Below are 19981 nucleotides of genomic sequence, written 5' to 3'. Positions count from 1 at the left end.
AATCAATATACGTAGCACCTGCACAAGCCATAAAAAAAAGAGTGAGCATCATCTCATGCTCTCACATTTGCTCTAGTGCTTGCAGGTGCTATATGACCGTTCTGACCGGCTCTATCAATTAGCAGCAATTAAACCCCAATGAAAACCCAGACTCCAAATTACAGTATATACAAAAGTCTATTTACAAAGCAGCATGCTGGAAACAGTGAAGAACTCAAAGGAATGGCACTTTGCCTGCCAAGACTTCGTTATCAGTCCAGCTGATAATAAATGTCCAACAGAAAGTGATAAATTAAAGCCAATTAATTCTTGACATGAACAAATACTCACAATGTTTTCCAAGACTAGATTTTGCAAGGATGCAGACAGAAACACACTTCAACTGTTAGCTCTCTCTCTACTCAGAAAGAAATGTTGCAGTAAATGAACTTCCCTTTTCCCTCCCCTTTTATGCTACCTGCGATGACGTGATCTTTGTTGCTGGAAATACTGATGTCTCCCCCGCATTCTTCTAACTCTCGCACCTAAAATAGGATCCATCACATCCTCCTCCTCCTCTGACTGTGACACCATTACATCTGGGGGGGTCTGCAGCCTCCTGAGTATCCCCAGGCCCCAACTCTCCCTCGCTTTCACTGTCCAACTCCTTTGATGATACTTTGGCCTATGACCCCCTGACGGACCCAGTTCACCCTCATCAAAGTCTGAGACCAAAGGAGCTGGACGTGAGCCAACCACAACAATGATGACACATTGTTGTGCATGAAGGTGGTATCAACTAAAGAGGTAATTAAAAATTGCCCATATAGAGAATGTGGTATTAGAGATAATGCTAGGTTAACATTCTTCTTCTTTGGTATATCATTTTTAATGTAGAAAGAAGACACAGCTTTGTTCCGTTTTTCTCCAATCCTATGCTTTTGCTACTCAGCCCCTTGACTAACAATTTGATTTGCAATAATGTCACTGAGAAAGTACTGGAATATCATTTGTTGATGTATCCATCCCATAAATTTGCTCGCCTGCTTCTCCATGTCACAGGCATCATGTGCAAGACTTTGATTTTTTTCTTTGATCGCCAATAGAATAGCTAAATAATAAACTGTGTGCCAAGGGTGTGGTATCTCTAATGACAAGTGCTTAATTTAGAAAATTTAAAAGAGATATCACCTACATATGAATGACTTATCAATAATTGATACTTAAATAACTGGGAGGCAGGGGGAGGGAGAGAGAACGATGGAGAAAGAGACCATTATGGAACTACCTATAATGTAGATAAAACACATATTAAAAGTCTGTAAATAAAATGAAATGCCATGATTTGTGGGATTAATTTCCTATATTGAAAATATTTTTGTGCTGCATTTTTGTAATATCTGAAGAGGCACACATCAAGAGCCCAAGAAATTTTGCTTATAGACAGAATTAATGGAGGTTTGCTACACCCAAGTTCACATGTTCCTTGACCCTCTCTTGAATTGGGCACAACACAATTTCACGGCAACAGTTCAAAAACAGAATAATTATTTATTGTTCCAGAAGTACATTTCTCTTTTATACATATTTAATAAATGATACAGGATTGTACACATGTTCATTATTTTTAAGGTCTTTTCTCCATGCTCCCTCCTTCACCCCAAACACACTCAAGAAAATTCTGCTACAGGACTGTTTGCGTTCTCCCTTTTTAAAAATGCTGCATACAAAGAGGATGAACAGATAATTTAAACAATTTTTATTGGTTTCCCCTCAATTTTTTTCCAAAAACTGCCACATAATTGAAAGGAGAAAGACGGGAAGGAAATAGGAAGAGGAAAACATCTTGGAACATGCATTCATTCAGCTCAACATGCCATTGAGGGTGAGGAAGGAGCGACCATCCCGTCTTGCAAGGCACCTGGCGTCTGGTTTATATTTATTTTACACTTTAAAACATGGTTCCTCGGAAAATGGGAGTCTCTTGCCTTGACACAGTGAATAGGAGTGAGCTGAAGGGAAAGTCTAAGCTTTGTGAGAACCTGCTTAGAGACCTTCTTCCACCTCTTATCCTGCTTTCCCAGGACATATATCAAACAGGACAATGAAGGCGCCCATGGATTTGTTTAGCACAGGTTGTATGTTCTCCTTAGACAAGATCATCGGGCTCCTAGCAGGTGGTGGAGACCGCTGCCTTTCTCCCATGCCCTTTAGGGATGGAGGGGCTACATCTGCTACTTGTGCAGAAACGCTGACCCTTCAGCACCAGCCAGTACATTTAAAGCTACTTAAAGAAGAGGGGGGGATTGTGGATCAAAGTGAAACTATAGTCTTTTGCTTATCAAGACATAGTTATTCTGCTAGGCGAACATAATATTTAATCATCCCTCTTGTAAAGGGACTTCATAAAGCGTCATGATCTCAAGCCAAATACCGCATACATATATGCCTTACCATAGGCCCAAACTCTTTGATTTGCTTTAATTCGGATGACTACTCTATTTGGAGGGAGAAAGAGTTGGGGGGGAAAACATTCCTCCCTTAAGATTGTATATGAACAATTTTTGTCATGCAACATCACCATTTATGTGTAAAAGTTGATCAGGGCAGTGAAGCTGAAGAAGATATGTGTGAATACTACCATGTTCAAATGTCTACAATGAGAATTATTCAGTTTGTGATCCGGATAAAACTGATAACATCAATAATCTTTCAGTATAGGAGAAAATTGGTTTGACAGTAAACGGACAAGGGAAGGAAATGTTTTAGGTGGGATTTTTGTTTTGTTTTTTGTGGAGTAAAAAGAAATTTTGCATTGCTTTTACAAAACAAACAAAAAAAAGACACACTAGGGACCAATTTTGGATTGCACGTTAATGGAGACATTACTTCAATCTGGATCACCAGTCACGGTGTCTTAAAATGGCTTGATTGTTTCCTTCTTTTGTTTAGCGCACTATTATTGTGCAATAATTTGAAAGATTTAAAAAAAATGCTGAGCAGGCTGCAAGTGCTTCTTCAAGAGGCAGACACTGTAAAGCTGGAAAAAATATGTCCCCAATACAATTTCTTCATGAAATGCCCAACTTTTATAATATATATATATATATTCATCCAAAAGAAAAAACATTTGAATGAGACAATCTTTAAGCCCTTTGAAAAGACTTAGCATTCCACAGTGCCTGATTATTATTATTATTATTATTATTATCATTATTTTGACTGAACACATTACCCCCTCCCCAGTCAAGGTCTCTGTTTTAATGATTTAAAAACCCTCCACCGCAAGAAAACCTTCCAGCTTCCACCTGAAATGCTTTCTAATGAAAGAGGCAAGAGCTTGAAAAGAACTGCCGCTTCGGTCAAGATAGAGAGGGTCCTCTGACGGTCAGTCTTTATCGCTGATTTGTTGGACAGGTAGATGTACCTGTAAGGGATCCCGAAGTCTCTTAAGGTCCAATTCTGCCTAAAAATCCATAAAATGAAGACATAAGTATCATACTCTAGTCTGTTAAACTCAATTTCATTGAGGGATGCATCAGGGTTGTGTTTGACCTTGGGGAGGCCGGGCGAGGTGTAGTCAGGGTGGGTGTGGCCAGATCAACATTATACTCTTATCAGGGGGCCAAGGCCCAAGCACTCTGCCAGCAAAAACAGGCTCCCAAACTCCATTTTCGGCTGCAAACAAAGCCTGTAACATTCTTGGGAAGTTGAGATAATGCCAGTGGCAGCAAGACTAACACTTCCAACAGGAAGGAATGTCCATCAACAGTTTCAAATATACTAGGGAATTAAGTAAGGCAATATTGAGAAGAAACAAACCATGGTGGATCTGATGAAACAGAACCCGTATTGAGCCAATCTTGAAATTTATTGCATTTTAATTGTAATATGGACGAATCAGAGAATGCAGGTATTTAAGTAATCGGATTGTAAAATAAAGGCTAACTGGCAATTCTGAAAATCAGCTTCCATCCATCGAAAACAACTTTGAGCAATTATTCTTAAGGTATGGGGTGATTCTAAGGACAGACTTCTTTCTCTTGCAAATTTTTCATCCATTCCTTTTTCTTCTTCATATAATACATACACACACACACATACACATCCTATATCTACCTATTTACTGTATCTATCCATCCATCCATCCATCCATCCATCCATCCATCCATCCATCCATCCATCCATCCGTAGCTACTTATCTGTAGCTCTTATATATATATTTGTTTTCCATGCTCTCTACATGGGGCTACCTTTGAAAAGTGTTCGGAAACTTCAGATCGTGCAGAATGCAGCTGCGAGAGCAGTCATGGACTTCCCTAGGTATGCCCATGTTTCGCCATCACTCCGCAGTCTGCATTGGTTGCCGATCAATTTCCGGTCACAATTCAAAGTGTTGGTTATGACCTTTAAAGCCCTTCATGGCATTGGACCAGAATACCTCCGAGACCGCCTCCTGCCGCACGAATCCCAACGACCGATTAGGTCCCACAGAGTGGGCCTTCTCCAGGTCCCGTCAACTAAACAATGTCGGTTGGCGGGCCCCAGGAGAAGAGCCTTCTCTGTGGCGGCCCCGACTCTCTGGAACCAACTCCCCCCGGAGATTAGAACTGCCCCTACTCTCCATGCCTTCCGTAAAGTTCTTAAAACCCACCTTTGTCGTCAGGCATGGGGGAACTGAAATATCTCCCCCGGGCACGTACAATTTATGTATGGTATGTTTGTGTGTGTGCTTGTTAATATATTGGGGTTCTTTTTTAAACTTTTTTAAATATTTAAATTTATTTGAATCTATTTGGATTTGTACGATTTGTTTATGCCTTGTTGTGAGCCGCCCCGAGTTCACAGAGAGGGGCGGCATACAAATCTAAATAATAAATAAATAAATAAATAAATAAATATTCTATTGCCTTAAAGGTAAAGGTTCTCCTCGCACATATGTGCTAGTCATTCTTGACTCTAGGGAGTGGTGCTCATCTCCATTTCAAAGCCAAAGAGCCAGCGCTGTCCAAAGACATTTCTGTGATCCTGTGGCCAGCATGACTAAACGCCAAAGGCTGTTTACCTTGTTACCAAATATGGTCCCTATTTTTCTACTTGCATTTTTACATGCTTTCAAACAGCTGGGTTGGCAGAAGCTGGGACAAGTAATGGGAGTTCACTCTGTTAAGCAGCGCTAGGGATTTGAATCACCAACTTTTCTGATCGACAAGTTCAGAGTCTTAGCCACTGAGCCACCACATCCCTCTATTGCCTTAGAAACCCCCGAACATATGGTGGACAAAATAAATGGAGTTTATTATCAGACATAATCAAAAGACACACAGGCAAAAACATACATTTCTGAATGTATGGTTGCTTATTTTACATTGGAAAACATACTAGAGATAGTTCTTGTTTTACGATCATTCATTCAATGGCCATTCAAAGTTATGACAATGATGAAAAAATGACTTACAACCAATGTAGCACCTTGGGAATCATGTGATTTTTTTTTTTTTTTTAAATCACAGTTATGATGTCACATGGTCACCATTTGCAACCTTTTCGGGGGAGGGTGTTATCCAACAAGCAAAATCAGTAGGGGAAACCAGATTCGCTTAACACCTTTGTGATTTGCTTAATGAACACAATAAAAGTTGTCAATTGGATATAACTTACTTAATAACCGATCATTTAATATCCCAATAATGTTGTGAAGAACTACCTGTAGTGCTTCCAATGTGCTGCAGGTTTAATCACCTATTTCAACTTTATTCTGAGCTGAAAACTATATTAACATTTTAAAATTAGCTGTAAATAACAGTGTCTTTTGGAATACAAATAGGAAAAACATGAGGAAAGCAAATCAAAGAATTACTGAATTTTCAAGAACTAATGTGGGACAGTGTCTTATTTCCCCCCAATTTCTTCCAAAGATTTATTTCAATTACCTGAGCAATAGCATCCTTGAGTTGATTGTATTTTTCTAGATCAAAACGTGTCTTTTTGGCTCCTTTATGGAAAAATAGTAAGTACTGCCTGTCTCTAGCATCTGGATATACATATTCCTATTGAATGAAAGAATAAATTAATTGAAATCTTAGACACGAACACTTATTTATCAATAACCAATTTGAAAGACGAAGACGCTCAACTCTTGGCTAATATGTATCCACATTAATTTAACATGGAATACAGACAAATTATATGCCATGTGATGCTAGGCAAATCTGATTATCAACTGAATAGTGATAATATATTAAGTCTTTTTGATATATCATCTTACTCTATTATTATTTGCAGGAATTGAGCAATGTAGCAGACACTGTTATTTCAAATATGCAACCAAAAGCAATTCTTGACAGCTTAAGTCAATTTAATTTTAATTTTGTTCCACAGTGGTCGAGTAATTTAAGCATCTAGAGTTTGAGTGACATATTACAAATTACTATAATAAATAAACAAATTATTAACTAGTTTGTTAGAGAACAGCAGGCAGGAAATGAAACTCTGCTTGGGTAAATAATGCAGAATAAGTTATGGTGGACAAGGGACAGGAATTAGAACTATGTGGTTATTTGATTTTTATTATTGCCACCCTTAGCTACTCCCTATATAATGGAGCAAAACTCACTTATCAACTGTCTTGTTTAGCAGTGAAAATTTTGGCCACAAGTCGAGGATTACCACTATCAGAATTAACTACCCATTCTGATAGTGGCAGTGCAGTGGTTAGAATGCAGTATATTGCAGGCTAATTTTGCTGACTCCCAAAAACCGCTTAGACAGGGTTGTAAAGCACTGTGAAGCGGTATGCTAGTCTAGGTGCTATTGGTCTGACTTTCTGATTCTCTTAGCAGCAGGAAACCAATGATCAGTGGGAACACTCCTAGTAGCAGAGTAAGAGGGAAATGTATGATGGGAACCAAAAGACAAGCACCCCTACCATTAATGTGCATATTCTACTGTGGTTAAGATACAAAAAGCAAATCTAAATATATTGTTGTAATATCTTGGAGAACATGGATCCTGCCCTGCATTTTTAAAGCATAACATAAATGAGCCTACTAATTTAGACAAAAGTCTGAAAGGAGCATGTAATAAACATAGAAACATAGAAGTCTGACGGCAGAAAAAGACCTCATGGTCCATCTAGCCTGCCCTTATACTATTTTCTGTATTTTATCTTAGGATGGATATATGTTTATCCCAGGCATGTTTAAATTCAGTTACTGTGGATTTATCTACCACGTCTGCTGGAAGTTTGTTCCAAGGATCTACTACTCTTTCAGTAAAATAATATTTTCTCATGTTGCTTTTGATCTTTCCCCCAACTAACTTCAGATTGTGTCCCCTTGTTCTTGTGTTCACTTTCCTATTAAAACACTTCCCTCCTGGACCTTATTTAACCCTTTAATATATTTAAATGTTTCGATCATGTCCCCCCTTTTCCTTCTGTCCTCCAGACTATACAGACGGATAAGCTGAGAAGGACTCCCCATGCATTCGTCCTTTAGCTTCAGTGCATTCTTTACCTATTAAAGGAGTTTTTGAACTTCTCTGCAACAATATGAAAACCATACATAAATCTCAAACAAAATACAGGTGACTGCCAGAGAAAATTAGCTAAAGTTCAAAATTAGAACCTTAAAAATCTATCCACTAGAAAAAAGCAACGCCTTGAGTGATTCTTTTCTCTTACAAAGGTTCAAGGGTTATACCATTCATAGCTGTTTTATGAAAACTATTTTTTTCTCAGCTTCCCACTTCAAAGGATGAAACAACTGTGCTTCCCTGAAAATAAATCTACCCTGAAAATAAGCCCTAGTTTGATTTTTTACACACATGGCCAATATAAGACCTACCCCCAAAATAAGCCCTAGTTGAAACTCCACACACTCTGGAGTGCATGGGGTGGGGCCAGCACATGGGTAAAAATCAAGCTAGAATAGGGATGGAGGGGTGGAGCTACTCTACGGTACTACAAATAGCTGTAGCCAGGCCTCTCACACCCCAACACCTGCCTCGGCTTGTTGGCCCACTTCTTAGGCAGCTGCTTGCATGCCTCACCCCCGGCCTTTGTTTCGCTGTCAGAGGCATTTCCTGAAGGCCTGTGATAGAACAATGAGGCCGGGGGCAAAGCGTGCATCAACCCAGAGTCCATGTCTCAGTTGCAGAGGCGTTTGCTGATGGTCTTTGACAGTGAAATGGAGGCTGATGGGGGACACGTGCAAATATTGGCAAGCAGCCGCAGAAGTGGGCTACCAGTGGGTTCCTGCTGGGCAGGGCTGTCAATGCCACTGCAGGGAGGTGAGTCAGTGGAAGACAACACCCCAAAATAAGACCTGGTGCCTTTTTTGGTGGCAAAAAGAAAAAAATGAAAAAAAAAAGACCAGGTTTTATTTTCAGGAAAATAGGCGTTGATCGCTTACCTGGACGGCTCTTCTTGTATGCTGAACGGGTACAGCAGTCACGTGGATTGCTCACTGTCCAATCCGCATAGGACCAAGCCTTGTCTTTTAAAAGATTGCTGGATCCGCCCCTTCCCAAGAATTCGTGAATCCGTAGACTTAGGCTCGAAAGGTGGTGGCTCGAATGAAGACTTGAGCCAAAAGGGTGGGAGAAGCTATGATTAGTCAAAAAAATTCCCAAGAGGAAGGGGGCCCAAGCTCCTAGGCCCAGGAGTGTCTGCAGCTCAAAGGCAATCTGGACAAAACCAGAGGTCATGCCAATGAGTACAGAAGGGGCCAGGCCTCACTATTTAAATTTAATAAACCAAGGCACACTGGTTTTGAGGCCTAGCCAGGGAGAAATAGCCTGAGGGTCTCACAGCCTACTCTGGGCCACGCGGTGGACTTAATGGCATCAAGCATCTCACGCGTGGGCGAGCTGCAAGTGCCGAAATTACTGGGCGCTGAGGGCCTTCGCACCAAGAATAAATACAGTCCACCAATCTTACAAAAGGGAGTTGAGACTAAAGTCCAGGAGACAAACAAGAGAGCTTGTTAAAGTGTCCCACACCGCCAGAGGAAAAAAGCCCTTTTTCTCTTATTTAACTTCCAGTAAAACCTCCGAGCCTAGTAGATTTCCAAGGAAATACAATCCGGCAGTGGCGTAAGCAGGGCGGTTGTGGAAATTGCGGTAGCAGCCGCGCCGTGGCTTTTCCCTTGTAAAGCCCAGTAAAGCTGGCGCGAAAAGGCAAGCTTGTAAATAAAGACGGAGTGGCTGTGGGTTTTGCCTCCCAAGGACAATCCCATCTGTCCGTCCATCACCCTGGGGGGGGGAATTATTGACCCCCTCAGAGAGGGTCCGCAACTTGGGCGTCCTCCTCGATCCACAGCTCACATTAGAAAAACATCTCTCAGCTGTGGCGAGGGGGGCGTTTGCCCAGGTTCGCCTGGTGCACCAGTTGCGGCCCTATCTGGACCGGGACTCATTGCTCACAGTCACTCATGCCCTCATCACCTCGAGGTTCGACTACTGTAATGCTCTCTACATGGGGCTACCTTTGAAAAGTGTTCGGAAACTTCAGATCGTGCAGAATGCAGCTGCGAGAGCAGTCTCACCATCACTCCGCAGTCTGCATTGGCTGCCGATCAGTTTCCGGTCACAATTCAAAGTGTTGGTTATGACCTTTAAAGCCCTTCATGGCATTGGACCAGAATATCTCCGAGACCGCCTCCTGCCGCACAAATCCCAGCGACCGATTAGGTCCCATAGAGTGGGCCTTCTCCGGGTCCCGTCAACTAAACAATGTCGGTTGGCGGGCCCCAGGGGAAGAGCCTTCTCTGTGGCGGCACCTGCCCTCTGGAACCAACTCCCCCCGGAGATTAGAACTACCCCTACTCTTCCTGCCTTCCGTAAACTCCTTAAAACCCACCTTTGCCGTCAGGCATGGGGGAACTGAAACATCTCTTCCTGGGCATGTTTAATTTATATATGGTATGCTTGTGTATATGTCTGTTAGTATATGGGGTCTTTTTTAAATCTTTAAATATTTTAAATTTGTCAGATTATTTATGATTTGTTCCACGTATTGTGAGCCGCCCCGAGTCTTCGGAGAGGGGCGGCATACAAATCTAAGTAATAAATAAATAAATAAATAAATAAATAAATAAATAAATAAATAAATAAATAAATAAATAAATAAAGGCAAATTGAAAAATTTGCTTATCTGCTGAGTGAAGAAGAATGAGGAGGGAAGGTGTTATTGAGAGGAGCGAGCTACCACGTGTCCCGCCGGAGGGAGGACCGAGCAAATTCTGGGGAAGGGGCCGATCCAGCAATCTTTTAAAAGACAAGGCTCAGTCCTATGCGGATTGGACAGCGAGCAACCCATGTGACTGCTGGACTCGCTCTTTCAGTAGATTATTTGCATTTTTCCTGTTTAGCAACCTCTCTTTTGTTCTGCCAGACTAACTTTCTGAGAGGGTGCTCTCTTAAGTGGCAGAGGAGACTTTTTCAGCAAAATTTTGAAGAAGATTTTGAGGAGGAGATGCAGTTCAACTTGAAGCATCACTTCAAACCTCTTCAAGTCAGCAGGATGAAAAACAGCTCCTCTTACACTTTTGCCCAAATATTTTCTGAGCAGGCAGCTTTAGCAATCTAAAAATAGAAGGGAGATGTCTAAAGCTGTGTAATTGACTTTTGGAAGTCAATTGCTATTCTCCTTCAAGCTTTTCTTGGCAAAACGAATCACATCAGTTCCACAGAGCATGTCCCTCTGCAGAAGTGAATTTATGTCATGTTGTCTAGGCGCAATATAAATTAGAATAGAATAGAATAACAGAGTTGAAAGTCTTGGAAGTCTTCTAGGACAACCCCCTGCTTAGGCAGGAACCCCTACACCATGTCAGACAAATGGTTATTCAACATTTTCTTTACAACTTCCATTGTTGGAGAATTTACAACTTCTGGAGGCAAGTTGTTCCACTGATTAATTGTTCTAACTATCAGGAAATTACTTTTTAGTTCTAAGTTGCTTCTCTCTTTGAACAGTTTCCACTTATTGCTTCTTCGCCTACCTTCACCTGTTTTGGGCAATAGCTTGTCTCCCTCTTCTTTGTGGCAGCCCCTGAGATATTGGAACACTATCATGTCACCCTTAGTGCTTCTTTTCATTAAACTAGGCATAGCCAGTTCATGCAACCTTTCTTTATATGTTTTATTCTCCAATTCCCTAATCGTCTTTGTTACTCTTCTCTGCACTCTTTCTAGAGTCTCAACATCTTTTTTACATCGTGGCAACCAAAACTGGGTATACCAAGGCATTATAAAGTGGTATTGACACTTCATGTGATCTTGCACTGAATCCCTTTTCCAAAAAAATCACCATAGAATTGAATTTAACACAAAGCCCACCTTACCTGACGCGTTACTACGAAGTATGCATACATTGCCATGGCGCTGCCATATGTGATGAAATAGGTGACTGGCTCCATAATGTCCCAAGAATATTCCCACCAGGTGAGCCGAGCCAAAATTCCAAACTGGGTTGCCATGTAAGCCAGCCCACCCCACAGTAGCCAGGTTGTCCTCTTCTCTGCTTTTCTGCAAATTTCCATCCTGGCCTGCAAAAGAAAATTGTCCAGGGTTAGTACAGTATTGAGCAGTGACCTTTAATACAAGTTGAAACAAAACCCAAGCAGATTATCTAGTCCAATGTTCCTTCAACCTTAGCAAATTTAAGATGGGTGGCCTCAACTCCCAAAATTCCCCAGCCAGCATTCTAGCTGGGGCATTCTGGGAGTTGACGTCCACCCATGTTAAAGTTGCTAAGATTGAGGGAATACTGGTCTAGTCAGAAGTGTTTTTAATGTTAATATTTTTGATGGGAGACTAAATGACAGATTGTTCAAATGCAGAATAACCCGTTTTCCATTCTTTTTGAGTAGTTACCACGTATTTCCTTTTCCCCCCCAATATTTTTATTAATTTTCTTAAAATAACATACAGACTTACAAACATTTAACATAGAATGTGGGGATGTATCATCCCCGCTTTTCTTAAAAGTATAAATGCAGATACAGAAAAAGGAATACATGATTAAATGCGTAAATCAATACTACTAATACAAAAATATCTAGTAAGGAAAAAGTGATATTGTAAAAAAGAAAAATAGTTATAACTAGTATAAAGTCAAACAATCTTGTCAATTCTATGTATATAAACTAAATCTAATATTAATCTCAATTAAAAAAAAGAAAGATTTAAACCTAAGTATCTATGCCTATTGTTAATCTTCTATTATTAGTTTTTTTTTTCTTATCTATCCATTCATAAACATTGTTCCATGTTTCATAAAATTTCGTTTCTTCTTGATCATTCAAGCGTCTTGTCATCATATCCATCTCCGCGCAGTCTAATATTTTTGTAATAACTCCCTCTTCTTTGGGGATATTTTCCCCTTTCCAATTTTGCGCGTAGATAATCCTTGCTGCTGTAAAAATATGTATGATTAAGTACAAGATTTCTTTTTTGTAATTTTGGTTAGTAATTCCTAGTAAACAGAACTCCGGGGTAATTTCTATTTTTTGCTTTGTAATCTCTTTTGTCATTTTCTCTATCATTTTCCAATACATTTTAGCTTTATTACATGTCCACCATTGATGGTAGTAGGATCCTATTTCTTTCTTACATTTCCAACACAAAGGTGATGTCTTAGGGAACATTTTTGCTATTCTACTTGGTGGGAGATGCCATCTATAAAACATTTTAATTTGATTCTCTTTCAAAGAAACTGATTTTGTCATCTTCCAATTGCACATCCAAACTTTCTCCCATGTGTCTAAATCTATTTCTTTGCCTATATTTCTGCACCACAGTATCATACTATCTTTTAATGTTAAATCAATATTCTTGTGAGCAATCAGATATTTATATATTTTCCCAATTACCCTATTTTGATTTTTAGTAATTAAATCACTTAACAAATTTTTGTTTTTATTGAATATATAAAGTATATTGTCTTTCTGGTATCTAGATCTAATCTGTGCATAGTGCCACCAATCGATTTGTATCCCTTCGTCTTGTAATTTAATTCTAGTTTTTAGTTTCATTTGATCATCTAACAAATCTTTGTATCTTATTTTTCTTGTATCCTTGATGGAATTTGGATGTATTATTGCGTCTAATGGGGCAACCCAGTCCGGAATTGTTAAGAAGTGGTTTTTCTTAATATCTTTCCATACATCAAATAAGTATTTTCTTAATGTATGTCTTTTAAAATAAGAATGATTTTTGTCTTTATCATACCAAACGAAGGCATGCCAGCCAAGCATAAGATCATGTCCTTCTAATTTTAATGTTCTCGTGTCCTCTAGGGTTATCCAATTTTTAATCCATGTTAAGGCGGCTGCTTGGTAGTATAATTTCCAATTTGGGAGGGCAAAACCCCCCCTCTCTTTTATATCTTCTAACATATTTATCTTAATTCTTGCCTTTTTTCCTTGCCATAAAAATTTTCTAACCACATTTGTTAGATTTTTGAAAAAATTTGCCCCTGGATTTATTGGGATCACTTGAAATTAAAATAATACCTTAGGTAAGATATTCATCTTAATTGTAGCAATTCTTCCCAGAAAGGATATTTTTAAATTATTCCATATTTCTAGATCCTTTTTAATTTCATTAATTAATTTTATATAATTCTCATTCTTTAATGTTATTGTTTTGGCTGTTAGCCATATTCCCAGATACTTTACTTTTTTAACTATTTGTATTCCAGTAATGCATTCTAAATTACTTTCTTGTGATTTATTCATGTTTTTGGTTATAAATTTTGTTTTATTTATATTTATTTTCAAACCTGCTACCTTACCATATTGTTCTATTGTCTGGATTAATCTTGGTGCTGTGACTATCGGATCTTCCATTATAAAGGTCAAATCATCTGCAAAAGCCTGGACTTTATATATCTCTTTTCCAACTGTTAACCCTTTTATCTTTGAGTCTACTCTTATTTTTATTAATAGTGTTTCTAAAGTCATAATGAACAGGAGGGGTGAAATAGGACATCCTTGCCGAACTCCTTTATTTATTTTAAACACTTCCAATTGCTCGTTATTTAGTATAATTTTTGTTGTTTGTTCTGAATAAATAGCGTCTATTAAATTAACAAATTTGGGGCCAAATCTCATTTTATTTAGTTGCATCTTTATAAATGTCCAGTTAACGTTATCAAAAGCTTTTTGAGCATCTAAGAACATTAATGATAATGTTTTATCTGAATGTTGCTCATAATATTCTAATACATTAATAATTGTTCTAAGATTATTCTTAATTTGTCTACCTGGCAGGAAACCATTTTGGTCTGAGTGGATTTTACTATTTATTACCGTTTTCAACCTGTCTGCATATATTGCAATAAATATTTTATAATCTACATTTAATAATGATATTGGTCTATAATTTTTAATTTTTTCCTTTGCTGTATCTGATTTGTGAATTAAGGTTATCAAAGATTCAGACCATGATTTGGGAATTTTACCATCTAACCTGCATTCATTAAAAATTTGGAGCATATTATTTCTTAATGTTTCATTTTCTATTTTATACCACTCTGCTGGGATAGCATCTGGCCCTGTGGCTTTGTTGTTTTTTTGTTTCTTAATAGTTATAAGGAGTTCTTTCATTGTTATGGGACTCTCCATCCTCTCCTGTTGTTCTTCTGTTAATTGTGGTAACTCTGAACTTTCTAAGTATTTAAATACTTCATCTTCCTCAATATTATCATCTTTGTACAATTCTTTAAAAAAAAATGTACTATGTTTGCTTTTCCCTCTGTGTCATATTTTATTGTTCCGTCTTTGTCTTCTAAATATTTAATTAATTTAGATTGTCTCTGTTTTCTCAGTTTATATGCTAACCATCTACCTGGTTTGTTGGCATGTTCAAAATATTGTTGCTTAGCTCTTTTTATTTTTTCCAGTGTCTGATTTTGTTCTTCCAGTCTAATTTTATGTTTAATTAATTTTTTTCCCCAAATCCTTATTTTTCATATTTTGTTGTGATATAAATTCTAATTGTTTTAATTCATTCATTAGTTGTTCATATTTTCTTTTCTTATCTTTATTATATTTTGCTGTGTAGGATATTGTTAATCCTCTTATGTATGCTTTAGTTGCATCCCATAAATTTTGGGGAGTAGTATCTGTATTTTTATTAATTTCAAAAAATATTTTTAATTCCTTTTCAATCCATTCTTTATATTCTTTCTCTTTCAAAATATTTCTATTCATTTGCCAGTTATAATGCTTTTTACTATTTCTCATGTAGACTATAACTGGATTATTAACAGTATTAACATCTATTAATTATTATTAACAGTATTAACATCTATTTCCAATTATTATTAACAGTATTAACATCTATTTCCACCTCTTGTATATACTCTGCTGTTGATTTAGGAGCCCACACCATATCTATTCTAGTCCAAATTTTGTGGGGGTTTGAGTAGAAAGTATATTGCCTTCTTTGAGGATGTCTTTCCCTCCAAATATCATTCAATAACAGTTCTGCTTTCATTTTTTGAAAAGTGGAGGGTAGTAAATTCTTTTTTTTCTTTTTATTATTTTTCTTCTCCCCCGAGTGGTCTAGTTGCCTGTTTGTTATGGCATTAAAATCTCCAATAATTAACATATTTTCCAAATTTAACTCTATAATTTTTTGATGTAGTTTTTTATAAAATGCGATTTGATCATCGTTTGGGGCATATATAGAGACAATAGCAAGAGGTCTAGGTTCAATATTAACCTGGACAATCAAAATTCTACCTTTTTCCTTTGATCTGCTAATGCAGCATACATATTCCCAATTTTATTATTTAACAATAAGTTCCGATTACTTTTTTTTATATGTACTTCTTGAAGTATAACAATTTGAGCCTTTTGGTTCTTAATTTTAGAAAATATTTGTTTTCTTTTTTTTGGTTCATTTAATCCATTGACATTTACAGAGAAAAATTTTAAGTCTCTCAATGTGGTCATTTATTGTACTTCTTGGTTTCCCGCTGGGGTTGCTTTCTTCTGGCCCCGTGGTCCTGCTCCTCCACTTGTGCAGATGCCCCCATGGCTTCCGCCTGCATTGCTTCCAGTTCTCTTGTTAACTGTTCCATTTCGCTTATTCCACTATTTTCATAAAAGTCTCTTGCTTGATCCAGATTCTCCAACTTATATCTTGTTGATTTCCATGTCAATGACAGTCCTTGTGGAATAAGCCAGCGAAAAGTTATGTTCTCTTTGATCAAGAGTTTGGTCAAAAAGTGGTAGTCTCTTCTCGTCTCTCGAACACGTCTTGGAATTTGTTTTAATATTTTTATTTCTTTGCCTTTGTGTTGTAATTGGCCAGTTCTTGACCAGTGCAATATGTCATCTCTCAAGGTTTTTCTTACAAATTTGATGTGAATCTCTCGTGGAAGATTAAAACGGCGTATGTAGCTGTTCGAAGTTCTGAAAGCTTCATCGATTTCTTTTATTATTTCAAGTGGGTCCATCTTGAGGATTTTCCCAATAATGTCAGCCATAATGGCCTTTAAATCTTCATCCTTTTCTTCTATTATATTTTGAAACCGTAGCCCATATGACGCACGTTGCATTTCCAGATGTGTGATTGATTCATCATATCTTCTGTAACGTGAATCCGCTCTGTCCTCAAGGTGATCAATTCTTTTCTCCATTTTCTCCGCCTTTTCTTCAGCTACTTTCATTCGGTCCTCACTGTCTTTCAAGGCTTGTTTGATCTCCTTCATCTGGTCTTTCATCTCTCCTGTGTCTACTTTCATATCAGCCATCTCTGCTTTTATTTCGTCTCTCTGTTGGGTTGCATCGCGTTGAGATTGAAGCATAAAATCATTTAGTGCAGTTAGTGTCTCTTGGATTGAGGCCAGCGAAGGTTGTTGTGGTTTCTCTTTGTCCTTCTCCTTGGTAAACATAGTTGCTGATAAGACCGGCTGTGCGGGGGATGGAAGAGGCGAGCCTTGGGGAGACGATGCAACAGATGTCTGCTTCTTAATTGTTTTGGTGTAGGTAGAAGTACTTGACATTTTAAAATTTGAAATTAATATTATTTTATGTTAGCAATATGTAGAAAATTACTATAAATTCCAAACCTACACAATTAATTACCCTAGGCAAACCACAATAAAAACTGAAATTTGGAATACAGTTCAAATACAAGTGCGATTAGAATTCAATGTTCAGGATATAACTCGTAAATTCTTATTACTCTAAATCCAGAGTTTATATATATATAAAAAGAAATTGGTTTGGCACAGCAGGGGAGGATAAATAGAAGGAAAACCAAAGGAGAAGGAGGAAGAAAGGAAATAAAGAAAAAAAGGAAAAGAGAGTAAAAAGAAGAGGGCAATCTGGAAGGAAAGAAAGAATATTATTCAATTAAGGAGGAGCAGGATACCAAGGGTTTTTAACAGTGCATATACAAAACCAAGATAATTATAATGTAATATGGGTTTAAAATTCAAAACTTAAAATTGTAAGAAGGAAAAAGCAAAAAACCAATTATTAATATTCCAGTCGTGATAGAATACTTTGTTGATTAAAGGTCTAATCTGTTGTAGAAAACACTTTGGCGTAGGTTAAAAGAAGGTCCCGTTGATTTGAAAACTAGAAACAGTAAAGTTTAATCTTCTCAAAATTTATAAAATCTCAGTTTTCCAAACGATTGCAATTTAATTATCCAATGTTAAAATGAAGTCGATCCGTCTCTCGCAGCTTAAGGGAAATTGTAAAGCCTCTCCGCTACGTATCCGACAAAACCACCGTTAATCCAAACGAAATAATCCAACGAAGTAATCCAAATAGGGTCAATCAGATAATCCAAATACAAAAAATCCCAAATAGAAGGAAAATATATTTTTTTATATATTTATTCAAGTTTTGTGACTAGATAGTAAGCAGTCTTAATCCTTCCGCTAAAAAAATCCGAGCCTGGACTTCATTTTCTAATATTTTTGTAACCAATTGCTTCAAGAGGGGAAAAAATATTCAACCAAATAGTGTCATTTTATATCTATTAATCCTTTTAATGTCTCATTTTGAAATCCTTCAAATTCTCCTTGTTTTCAAGTGTTTAACAGTTCAAGTCCAAATTCAAAAGAATAAGTGAAAGTAGTAAAAATAAGTTCCGGCTGTTGATTTGCGCCTGGATACAATGTTTTTCAACAACTTTCTCTTTCGCCTTCTTTTAAAACTTTTTATTCTCCGCTTTCTTTTACTTCAATCTTCTTATTTAACATGGAACATAGAAGAAAAAAATCTTTTTACCTTGATTGTAGCTTCTTTAGTGTATTCCTTTTTCACTGAGGATTGCTTTAATCTCTGCTTTCACTTTTCAGATGTTTCTTGCTTCCCGCTGGTTTGGTGGGATCGCAATGGCCGCGTCTTCTTACGAGAGGACCGGTGCTCCCTGCTCCAGAGCTGCAGGACAGACCCCCTGCCCCCGGAGCCTCGGCGATGGCTCCTCGGACAGAGGGAAATCCCCTGTTCTAGGATCGAGCCATCCGGACTCGATCCGATCGCGTTTGGGCGACCTCTGGGAGGGTGACAGGAGTCTCAAGGCAGAGCCCTGCCAAGAGACTCTGCTGCGGTCCTCGACGAAACCGGAAGTCCCAGTAGTTACCACGTATTTCCAATGCTCTAATAAAGTCCTTGCTCTAATATCCCAGGTCTCACCTTTTCATTTTAAAAGAAAATAGTTTGAAGTAAGATGGCTTCTCTTCCAAATTTTACAGAAAGAAGGGAAGGCTTACAGATAAACCAAGGAGAGAGTACTTCATCATGTCCACAGAATGTTTACATGACTCTATTCTGGCAAAAACCTCACTAAATCCTTCATTTTGTCTCCTGTTAAAAATATGGATGCCTGACTAGATGAGTGTTTCACAGTCTTCGACTCCCAGAAAGAAGCTTCTTCTCCAAAAGAGGAATAGAATTTCTCCCTTATTACAATTCCTCTTGGATCAGTCTCCCTGTAGGAACTAGAATTCTTCTCTTATTTGTAATAAAAGGAATCAGCCAAACGATTCTGGCTTCTAATTACAAACAGAAATCTAACCCTTTAATTTAATTTAATTTAATTTAATTTAATAATTTAATTTAATAATTTAATTTAATTTAATTATTTTTTAAATTTAATTTAATGGATTTATGAGCTTGCCCAACTCCTTTTGGACTCTGGGCAACCATAAACCATAAGCCTTTTCCTTTATTTGAAATAACAGCCAATCCCAATTTCTTATTCCCTTTCCACGGTGCATTAATAACACTCTGGTGCACCAAACATAGTCCAACAGCAGGAATTGTGATTTAACAAAATTTTCAAAACATAAACAAATATTAAAATAGCTCCAAACAATACAGAGACCTTATTCCTAGACCGGTATCCCCAGAAGGCAAGTTGACACGTCTTTTCTAAGCCAAGACTGAGCTGAAACTGGGCCAGAGAGGAAGGAGAGAGGGGTGTGGTCACAAGTTTTACAGCTCAATCTCTAGGCAGAACAGACGAGTTAACCCATTCCTGGATTCTCATGGGAACTCTCAGGAAAATAGTTCCTTATTGTGTTTTTCAATCTTGGCAACTGTAAGATGGGTGGATTTCAACTCCCAGAATCCCTCAGCCAATTCTGGGAGTTAAAGTCCACCATCTTAAAAGTTGCCGAGGTTGAAAAAAACCTGTGATAAAGACTAATGAACAAAGCCAATACAGACGCGAGAAGAGTCCATGTGTGTGCGTACAGTATTTGAGAATTTTATACTTTGGGGTAAATTAACCGTGATTCAATAACTAGGAAACAGTGCTTCATAGCAACTCATGGTTCCTCCTCCCTCCCTTTAATAGTTTTTTTAAACAGAAATGCTCAGCTCTGGACCCATTTATTAATAGTTAAGCCTCACTATGGAAGAATTAGTTCAAGAACATCTGCCAAGGAAATCACTTGTAAAAATTGGTTGTCTTTGTGGTTGTCTATTTTTTCTTTATATGATTTTAAATCAGTTATTATAAT

At 37.8% G+C, this 19981-nt stretch overlaps 1 protein-coding gene across 2 annotated transcripts in view; it reads right to left on the bottom strand.

The window, feature by feature from the left end:
• Window positions 1-1510: 1510 nt before the first annotated feature.
• The window catches only part of MCU (mitochondrial calcium uniporter), a 146460-nt gene continuing 127989 nt past the window's right edge, over window positions 1511-19981 (bottom strand). For both annotated transcript variants that reach the window (XM_070752269.1, XM_070752268.1), the window contains exons 6-8: window positions 11328-11531; window positions 5913-6029; window positions 1511-3445 (exon numbers count right to left, since the gene is read on the bottom strand). In XM_070752269.1, the coding sequence (XP_070608370.1) occupies window positions 3368-3445; window positions 5913-6029; window positions 11328-11531 (399 nt within the window). In that variant the 3' untranslated portion in view covers window positions 1511-3367. The remainder of the gene's footprint in view (window positions 3446-5912; window positions 6030-11327; window positions 11532-19981) is intronic.

Source organism: Erythrolamprus reginae, chromosome 5, assembly GCF_031021105.1.
Source record: "Erythrolamprus reginae isolate rEryReg1 chromosome 5, rEryReg1.hap1, whole genome shotgun sequence".
NCBI lineage: Eukaryota > Metazoa > Chordata > Lepidosauria > Squamata > Dipsadidae > Erythrolamprus > Erythrolamprus reginae.
Note: the sequence above shows the minus strand (reverse complement) of the source record. Positions and strands in the feature narration are given on the sequence as shown.